Here is a 10,721-nt window from a genome sequence, read left to right on the forward strand (position 1 = left end):
TATGTGCTGCTTGGTGTAGCATAGCTAACCCCAGTGAGGCCACTTCAAAATGGTCAAAGAAGAGGTTCAGCTCCTCTGCTAGTGAGGCATCATCTTCGGCAGCCCTGAGGTCGGTCCAGTAGTTAGTCAGATGCTGCACTCACTGCCACACAGGCCTATGTGTGTTCCTGTAGTCCGACTTGGCCACTCTGATGCCTCTCTTCAGGCTGGCTCATGCTAAGAGCGACCCATCATCAAACCTGAAGGCTGTGTTCTTCGTTCAGCAACAGCTGGACCTCCTCGGTCATCCAGCACTTCTAGTTGGGTTAATCACAGACGTGTTTGTCCACAGAAGCAACGTAACAGAAAACTGGCAATGAACACTTTCAGGTCTAGATCCTCAAAACCCTGCCAGATTGTTGAACTGAAGGGATGTTGTTTTTAAATCAGCATGGTTAAAAGCCCCCACTATGATGCACATAGCATCGGGACAAGTGTTCTGTCAACTGATACCTTTTGGCCGGATTAGCATTAGCATCCAGTGGTATGGAAACAGCGGCAATCGTACCAGAATGGAACTGTCCTTGATTATGTTGTTTGACGCAATCAGTGGCCTAAATTTGTCCATTTTGTTTGCGATGGATCTGGCATTGGTCAGGAAAAAGCTGGGAGGTGGAAGGCTGTGTGGCTGCTTTCCAGGAGAAAATCCATGCAGACACATTTGGGATTGAACCAGTAATAATCTTACTATGACGAGCATGTGCTAACCACTGAAAAATATGGTTGTGGACTTGTTTGATTTCTTTTTGGATTTCTGGTACTGATTCTGACTAATAATTGCAGGTCTAGCAGCATGTAGGCTTAATTTCAGGAATTAAGTTTTATATATATATACATATATATTTTTTTTTTTTGTTTTGGCAACACGCACACACACACTGCGGGTTCTCTCTATCCAGAAGCAACATCTCCTGTGCCTGTCCCGGTCTGCCCTGTTCCACTGATGCAGCCTTGAGCTATTGTTCCACATCGGCAGAAGCTCACCTATAATCTAAAACTCTATGCCGGTTGAGGAGTTCGGAACTGCAACCTGATCAATAGAAGAGGGAAGGCGTGGAAATGCGCCGAGGACAGCGTGTCATTGAGACTGCTGAGTGCCTTAAGAGGTTCCTTTCCCTTCAATTTATAAGTCAACAATCCCAAGTTTGACCAATTTATTCTTTCATGTTTGGACTAAACTCTATGCGACCCTCAGCCCAGGACTTCTGAGTCCTCATAGATAGTCACAATGTCACTTTGTCCCCTTCAGTGTGGAACTTTGGCATCGTAATAGACTTTGTCCTTTCCTTCAAATCCATCAGTAAAATAAACAGGACTTCAATTACTGCACCTCAGAAAAATCATGCATCCTCTCGCTTAACTACAGAAATACTCAAGCATGCCTTCATAACCTCCTACTTGACAACTGTAATAGCATTGTCCGTTGCCTTCCAACTAGTGACCTCCAAGATTTCAAAAATATGACGATATCTACAAAACTCGGCTGCCCGGTTACTAACCTCAATCGGCTCCAGAGACCACATCACCCCTATCTTCAAAAACTCCACCGGCTCCCCGTGCAAAATCCTTTAGGGTATAAGTTCATATCCTTCACCTACAGAGCCCTCAAAAACATTGGCCCATCCTACCTCACTGACCTAATCCACTGCCATTCCCCCTCTTGCTGTCTTCGATCTGCAGACCCCAACCTCCTGACCCCCATCACCAGAACCAAACCTTGGGGGCAGAGGCTTTGCCACTGCTGCCTCCTATCCTCTGGGATTTTCTGAACCAGTTCCCTGACACCACATAAAAAGGATATTGGACTCTTTACCAACCTTCAAACCACTACTCAAAACCCACTTGTTCAAACTGGCTTTTCCCTGCCTCTTGCATCTTATGTCTATATACATCTTCAAATAAGATGTATTGTTGTTATTAGTATTATTATCACCATCATTTTCTTCATCATAATCAATCATCATCATCATCATCATCATCAGCAGCAGCAGCAGCAGCAGCAGCAGCAGCAGCAGAAGAAGCAGAAGCAGTGATAGTAGTATTTATCCTCGTATTGTAATCCCTCTATTGCCTTCTTTTCATTCAAAATCACAGGTAAATCTTGTAGGCTGAGTTACATCAGATGTTTGATAGACATTTAAAATCTCTTTGCCCAGAGTCTTTGAGAAAAAAAAAAAACGGTTTGCATGCCTAAATTGTCTTCTCTAAAGATGTCAGTTTTCAATATTGTGATACATTTTGATAGCATGAATATTAACATAACCTGAAATGTCGGTATCCCTCTCCAATCCTTCTGGTTCATTTAAGTAAATTTGCTTCAAGTAAAGATTACATATACTGTGTTCTAATTAAGCAGATCATAATTCTCACCAACAATGACCCGTATTGAAATTTCTCTGTCAGGTTTCAAACCATTTTTTCCAGCTGACACCCAAATTATTGAGCTTATCAGTCACTGCTGTTTTCAACTTGGATGAGAAGTGAGAAGAGCACAGAGCATGAGCAGGAATTTTAGCACATATGGATCTAGCATTACACCCATGCATACAATTCAGTTGCAGGGTTGTTCAACTCAATCCATTGTCTTCATTTAGCCCACTGAAGCTTGTGTCACACAACTTTGTGTTGTGCTGCAAGTGTGTTGGGGTGAAGTGACTTTTCTTTTCTTAATTTCTCACTTTCTGCCTTCACCACTGGCTGGTGGTGCAATCTTTTGTGATGGCACTGTGGAAGAAAACAACAGCTTGTCACCGCCGTGCCAGAACATCGCCACTCCACAGCAACCTCCATACAGCAGCTCCTCGTGGTGACGGATGGAAACTTGCAAGGCTCCAGGCAAAGGGCAAAACTACAAGGACTCAGAGAATGTCGGTTGCCAGACATGTGGCACACCCACCACTGGTGGCGGACAACCCTGGTGCCCACAAACCAACCAATAGCTATGGGCAGAGGCAGCTCTTCAGCCTTGGTTGGCAGCCCTCGAAGGCAGTAAACCCTAACCGAAAATCAAGAGTTTCAGCCCCTTCAAGGCAGGTTGCTGCTGAACCTCAACCATGTACCACGCCAAACGTGGTGCTCTGCGTCCCTTTGGACACCATCGGCAATCTGAGAGGGATCTAGACACATGGGCAACCCTGGTTATCCATACATGATGCCCAGGCTAGCGCCTTAGAGAGGTCACTCTGGTGTCACCAACTGGGGGACTGGGCAGGTTCCAGCCAGTAAGGTGCTGATTTACCATCTGACTGTTCCAAATGGAGCTTTGCGCTTAAGACTCTTCAAGACTGAAAAGCAGAAACTGCTGCATCAGAGAACAAAAATGGTCTCAAATTATAGGTCACTTTTCAGCCCTTGTTCCTTCAAAGTGCTTTACACTTGACTTTCTTTCATCCATTCACACACACACTCAGTGGTGGCAGAGCTACCATACGAGGCGCTAACCAGATCACTGGGAGCAACTAGGGGTTGAGTGTCTTACCCAAGGACACTTTGGCACGCAGACAGGAGGAGCCGGTGATCGAAGCCCCAACCTTCTGATTGGAGGGGTGCCCGCTCTACCAACTGAGAAAAACAAAAGGACACACAATCAATGGAAATCCATAAATCCATAACTCCTGCGACCAAACACCAGTATCGTCAGGACAATGCGACCTGAACTTTCCTGACATCCAGTGGCAGTCTCTGCAAGCAGAATTGGACTTTCCTCTGGCAGCGACTTAAACCAGAAGAGTGCAAGCAGCATGGTACTGGTTTTGCGATTAAAAACACCCCACTCTCATATGTGGAACTCCTTTCCAAGGGCTTCTCCAGGATCTTCCCATTTCGGCCCTCAACTACCTAAAGCCCTGCAAACATCCTGTGAGTGTTTAATGCCCCGGTGGAAACTAAGGTTGCTTTTCTGGGGAATTTGAGGCATTCTTTGGAAAACTTCTTCGAATACGAAGCACTCTATCCGTTCAGGGACTTTGATACTCACATTAGTACAGACCACAAATCCCGGCCCTACCTCATCAAACTCGTTGGTATTGGCAAGCAGAATGAAAACAACTCCACTGAGATGTTTGGCAGGAAGGAGACAAGGAGCCAAGACTGGTTCTATGCTGGGCTGTAAGAACTTCAGACAGAGATTGCAGTCAAGTGAGCCTCTTTTCTGAGTCACACAACATCCCTCAGGAATACCCCTGCAGTGCTACAGAAAGCTGGGGCTGGGATCCAGCATAGTGCCAGAAGATATGCCAATGCCAACTGGACGAACCTTTGTGAGAACATACAGGCTGCTTCGGACAGTGGCGACATCGCAGCCATGTACAAAAGAATGAAGACAGCCTTCTGCACAAGTGTGTCAAGGATTGTTCCTTTCAGGTCATCATCTCGGGATGTTATCTCAAATGGAGCAAACAGGTGGCGAGATGGGAAGATCATCACTCGTAGTCAGGTACCCAATGAAACTATCAGTTGTCCCCCGAATTGGGAGAGTTGGATCATCCAGCTGCCCCAGGGGAACTATGGAGGGCTACTGAGTACTTGGCTTGAGGATAAGCCCCTGGGAATGCCAGTATCACACCAGAACTCATCAAGCTTGTAGGGAAGCAGAGTTCTCTCTTTAAACCTCTTCGAGGTCTCCTGGTGCAGACCTGGAAAGGAGCCATACCCCAGAACATGTGAGATGCTACTATCATCTGCAAGGCGCGGATCCGGGTGCTCTGTCAGCCGGATGCATCAAATTCCTCGGCCAAAACAAAAAAGGTAATTGAAAATGTTCAAACTGAAATGAAGAATATTGAGGAAGGGCAGGGTGGAGACACCGCTGATGCCCAGCTGAGAGAGAGGAGACTTGAACTTGGTACACAAGACAGGAGACAGCCTTGCTGAAAAACTGGAGGCCTGGGCTTACTGTGTGTGGACAACTACATCCTGTCCAGAGCGCATTCCAACAGGCTAAAGGGCTTTCTCTGTCACATCTTACATGCAGATCAATCCTATCTTGTCATGGACAGGAATATGAGGGACAAAATATTTCTAAGCAGGAACGTTTTTGACGTAAGCTACAGTTACGATGTGAAAGCAGGCAGTGCTGTAAGGCCTAACTCACATTTCTAGTAAGGTATCAGGTTTCAGATTGCATACAGCAAAGAGGATACTGTATGAGTGCAGACCCAAGTGGCTGATCACTGCAAAGCTGCTTCTTAAAAAGGCTGGACAGTTAGGGCCAGGCAGACAACTTTTTCTGATGTAGCAAGGGATTCTTCATCCAACTGGACTCACATCCTTTTGTATCTCAGTCTTCCAAGCTCGGCAGCTCATAGAATTGAGGCGGGTTGATAATAACAGCCCTGGCTGGTGGCTGACGAAACAGCCTCTGTCCCTGGAATGCTTTGAGACTGATCACCCTGCCTCGAGTGAAGGTATCCAACTGGCTCAACTTCTTTGGACCAGACACCCCTGCGAAGGGTGGAGGCCAAGCCCTGGACGAGCCACCATTGGAGAACCCGGCCAGTGGACTCCAGTGGAGGACCGTGCATGGCCCCACAGCCACAAACAGATACAGAGCACAGTTTGAATCTGCGGAGACGGGCGACACACCCTGAAACATTGCTTCATTTGTTGATTGAATTCCCCAGGTCGCTGCCACTGTTTAGTTTCTTGAAGGGTTTGTTTCTGGGTCTGAGGGCTACCTTAACTTTCCATTTGTTTATTTTTGGTCCCAAGTATTCAAAGGATAACAAAGAGATGATCGGTTGTGTTGAACTTTTTCTGGCTATGTCAAGTTAACCATTTGGCAAACCCAGAAAAATAAGTTGTGACCAAGGGAATGAGAATCCAGTCACAGTTTTAAAAGTATTAGTTAAGACTTGCTTCGAAGTGGAATTTGATTTCCTTTCATGACCGGAAACCGGGGCCACTTTATTTCAACTTGGGCGGCGGGGGAAGGCGTTCAGTGTTCTGTTAACAGCAGAGCATCTTTAGTTTTTCCCCTTTAATGTATTCTTGTCAAATGAAAGTGTTAAATTCAGAGGTTATTTTTTCTTAAAAGCAAACTCTTTCTTCCTCTCTTTTTTTTCTTTACTTATACTCTTTGTCAAAACCAGAGCCAAAGTACAGCGACAACTCTAAAGGCATAATTAATAGGGTCTCACAATGGCTTCATCTCAGCTCATATTCCCTTTCAACAACCAGTCGCTACAAACATTTTCCTAAACTGTCATCAGAACATACATCAAGTATTTTCCGTCCACATGGCCAAACAACTGAATTAAAAATGGAGTTGCTGAACATGGCCTATTTGTATTCCTTACCTCCTGCGTGGCACAGGACAAATATCCCCCAAGATAAAAGTTACAAGAAGGCTTATCCAATGTCCACGGTCAAATCGCCGACCCAAGACTACAGGCTGATTGATGTTTCTGAGCGGTGTGTGTGTGTGTGTGTGTGACGAATGCACATTTACAAAGTATCCAGAGTCGGAGGAGACAACCACACTGATACACACCTGTGCAAAACAAACACTGGGTTCTTGGAGAGGCCACGTTTGTGCCATCACAGAGATCAGCTTTCAGGAGTTGGGCAAATGGACGAAACAAAGTCAAAGCAATAGTGTTTGTGGGTGTCTGTGTGTGCATGTGTACGTGCGCGCGTGTGCGTTCTGCACAGACAAACAGGAAAGACTGTACTTACTGCACAGAGCAATGATGTGGCTGCTTTCTTCATCGACAAACTTCTTAGTCACTGCTTCTTCCATGATCTGCTTCACCTGCGAACAAGTAATGACTGTATTTGCCGCTATGCTTGGAATCCTTGAACATGATACAAACTCCATTATCTCTCTTTATCACAACTAGCAATTCACTGGTTTGACTTCCAAGACTTCAAATTAAATCAAATTGTGCCATTTGTAAAGTGTTATTTTATTACCAACACAGTTCAGTGTTTGTCTTCATACTTTATCCTGCAGTATTTTTTAATATGATTTTCTTCATCTTCACCCTAAATTAAATTTCTTTCTAAAAATGACATGACATTCCAGACAATCGATCAGATCGAGATGATAAACAGCTCACGAGTCAAACCAGGTCCCCGCCGGCATCAAACAACGTCCAATAAACTTCTGAACTCCCATTCTCCGTTGCTTCCGTCGAAACAAGTTTCTGATATGCCTTTCTTTTATTGTATGATTGTAATTCCACGTAAATAAAACAATCTCATGAAGCTGACAAGGGCTTTCAAATACTTTCATATTAAAACTCATTCACTCGTTATCTATTCCCCTTAAACACGATCCTGGCTCACATGCCTGCTGGATCCCGGCCGTCACCGGGCCAGAGGCGGGTATCATCCTTGACCAGACGACCATCCGCCCCCTCAGTCACGAGTCTGGGCAAGTCACGCTCATATTTAAATGGCTTTAGGTAAATACTGGTTTCAGTAGAGGTAGTTTGAAGGGATCACCACCAGTTATGTTTAACACAATACGGGCGATGAGGTATATTTCACCACAGGTGAAACACGTGCCCGAGTACATCCCATTACCTGTCAAAGATACAGCTTTTCTGGCCCCGATTGCAAGCCGACGACCACAGGATCTTTCTGACTGTGTTTTATTGGTCGACAGTACAAACCGTTGTAGTCCAAACACGCAAGCGGTGAGTTACCAAGCAAGCCACAAGTCCAGGCCGTCAAACTGAGGAGGGCAGCGGACAAAGCAGGGGGTTCGGGGACGGACGGGATCAAATCAGGAGATCGGGCAGAAGAAATGCTGGACAGTCTTACATCACAGGGAACCGAGAGAAAGGACAATCTGGCGAGAGTGAGTCCCAAGTCGTGATCCTCATTGCCACTGATAAGGACAACCATACTCAGCCAGGTTTCAGTACATCAGCACAGGGGGCGACTTGACAGGCTAATGCGGCTGTGGCTGCTGTTATACGACGTCAAACCGATGCAATTACACCCCAAACGTGCCGTTAAAAGCTTTCAGTTATCAAGTAATGGACAGTGCTAAGCATGGGCTAAGAGAGAGGGAGCGTTAAAGCGGGAGCTGTTGGGCCGTCGGGATTAACAATCTGAACGCCAACCCGCCGCAGCGACTACTCACAGTAAGAGTTTACACAAAACAAACACCCAACTATTATCTGGACACTGATAATGTGTCCTCTATTGAGCCCAAGAGGGACAGACTGCCACAATGAAATACATAAGCACAGTAAAACCAGCAGTAAAACCAGCAACTGTTCTTAGTCTGAGCGGTGCTGGAACTGGAATGACATTATCGAGCCCCTAATATTTGCACTGCCCTGGTCCAAAGTTGGAGTTGGTCCGTGTCAATGATGCATTGTTAAAAATGACTTGCACCACACAATGGCATAGATATGTATCCAAATATCCTTGAGGCAAATCAAGATTCCATACGGTGTAACCTATGTGACAGTTTGAAATGTAGCTCGTCAAAAATGTTAAGTAATTACATTTTCTGAGTCAGCGAATGACTCGAAAACCAGATTGAAACTTGTGTGACCGCTAAATGCGGACGCTAATTCTGTGGCCATTTTCAGATTCACAGCGTTTGTGTTCCTGGTCTGTAGTGATCGGCGCCTAATAGTAGCGCTCCAAGCAAAAGCAAGGAGATTAATCGGCGACGGCGTGACGGGCGGCGAGGGCCAACGCACGCCAATCAGGATTGACGTTTCCCTCCTGAACCAGAAGCAACTGCAGCTCATATTGCCTCAAAGGATAAAGCTGACTGATAAGAAGGTGAAGGAGTACATTATCCATCGCAGTTTGTTACGTAACCGATAACAATAAAATATAAAGTACCAATAATTTATTACTTGGTCCAAGTTGACAAGCACTTAAAGTAGATTCTGGAAAATGTATGGCACTATTTTATTTTCCTGAATGATGTCAGAGAACACATTCCCTCAGACTGACAGGCTTCCCATGCAAAGGGCCGCATCTCCATCTCAGGCATGTGCAGACCATCTGCAGCCACAGGTGAAGCCTGGCTTGAAGTCACGACACTTGATGGACCCTCTTTGCGTTTCTATCCGCCGTCATGTGACGCCCGAAGCATCACCAACAAAATGCCGGAAGTGCAATTCAACCCCGCTGATGCCTCAACAACCGCTCGGCCGAAACAAGACATGGTGACAGATGTGTGATGGAGAGGGGTGTGCGCAAAACGTGCACATGTGCAATGTTTTAAAGAAGATGAGGTAGAATCACACTATAATGCAGCGACTTCATAACACGTTCACATGTCAGAACCACACCGACATTCTAGTGAGATTCACTGAGGAGGATCGTGTCAGTGAAAACCTTCGGAGGAAAACAAAAGAAGTGAGCGCTGATGATGCAAAGCGGGAAGCAGACGAACCACGGGGGGAATTTGCCACGTTGTATTTCATTAAAAAAAAAAAAAAAAAAGAAGGAAAGAAGCTCGGGTGATTCCGAAATCCTGCGCAATTTTTATAAACGTGAATCGAGATGAAATCGGCGGTACGAGTAAGACATGCAGCGTTTTATACCAGAGAGCTGATTGAGAGACAATAATCCTATTTAAGGTCACATCCAATTGATGAAGAATCAACGGGCGACAACGCCTACCTCTCTTTTGACGTTCCATAATAATTTATCTTTATATCCCTCCTCCATGATATGTGATGATGCGGCGTTATATTCGCTATCTTCCGGGCCTCACTCGGGCTTCCGCCTCTTCTTCTTCTCCTCCTGCTCTCCTGGATGGAATCAGATGACGCAGCTGAGCAGCCTGACGGCGTCGTTTCAGGACCCGCCCTCTTCCACGGAGCCGCTTCTCTGCACGCCGTCGTGCCCGAACGCCGAGGCCGCAACCTGTGGCATCATCCCGGGGCAGGAGAGCCTTCAGCGCGGGCAGGACAGCGATGCTTCTGGGCTCCTGCTTCTGGTGGTGTGGAGAAGATGTTTCCACATCGGCCAGGTTCCTGCCTGGGCGTCACAGCCTACAGCTGATCTGGGAGATTAGACTTGAGATTTGCATAAATACCAGGCGCCGAAGAAATATGAATGTAGCGGATTAAAAAGAAAAAAAGAAAAGCAAGCAAACTCATTTAGTAAGAAAGTGTCATTTTCTGGGCTGATGCCAGGACAGCTTGCAGAGGAACAAGTTACGTCAGAGCTCCAAAAGCATCTCCTTTGTCTCCCGGTGCCTCCAGCCGGCTGGCCGTGCATCTGCAGCCGCGCACGGCGACCTGGCCTTCAACGTGCGTTCACTCACACCGAAAACTTCGTTTGATTTGAATGGAGGCTTTGGTTTGTTCATTTTTGGTTTTGCTTTATACTATAAATGTTGTGAGGTTTAATTATGCCTTTTAGTAAAATTGGGAGCAGAGCTGCTGACAGAGTGTCACAGTTCACCATTTGCCCGTTCACGCTGCGAATTTTCATTGATATTATTTGTGATATATCACATTACATTCCAGTCATTTGGCAGGCGACGAGCACACAGGTTTCCTATTCACATCTGTGAAAAATTAACAGTTTGGGCCATCTTTCGTACATAACATTACATTCCAGTCATTTGGCAGACGCTTTTATCCAGAGACTTACAAAAAGTGCAATTCAGTCACCGAAGATCCAAAGTACCAGCAGTCTGAAGTCAGAAGTGACCACTCGACCAAATGGCCTTCTCAGAACCATATACATACATA

The 10,721-nt window shown here is 45.8% G+C and overlaps 1 protein-coding gene across 3 annotated transcripts in view; it reads right to left on the reverse strand.

The window, feature by feature from the left end:
- The window catches only part of sgsm2 (small G protein signaling modulator 2), a 64,988-nt gene extending 55,225 nt beyond the window's left edge, over positions 1-9,763 (reverse strand). For all 3 annotated transcript variants that reach the window (XM_086140714.1, XM_086140724.1, XM_086140705.1), the window contains exons 1-2: positions 9,640-9,763; positions 6,715-6,790 (exon numbers count right to left, since the gene is read on the reverse strand). In XM_086140714.1, coding sequence (XP_085996840.1) covers positions 6,715-6,790; positions 9,640-9,687 — 124 coding nt within the window. In that variant the 5' untranslated portion in view covers positions 9,688-9,763. The remainder of the gene's footprint in view (positions 1-6,714; positions 6,791-9,639) is intronic.
- Positions 9,764-10,721: the final 958 nt, after the last annotated feature.

The sequence above is a fragment of the Fistularia commersonii genome, chromosome 3, assembly GCF_037954325.1.
Source record: "Fistularia commersonii isolate RoL2024-O1a breed Wild chromosome 3, RoL_Fcom_v1.0, whole genome shotgun sequence".
NCBI classification, from domain to species: Eukaryota; Metazoa; Chordata; class Actinopteri; order Syngnathiformes; family Fistulariidae; genus Fistularia; species Fistularia commersonii.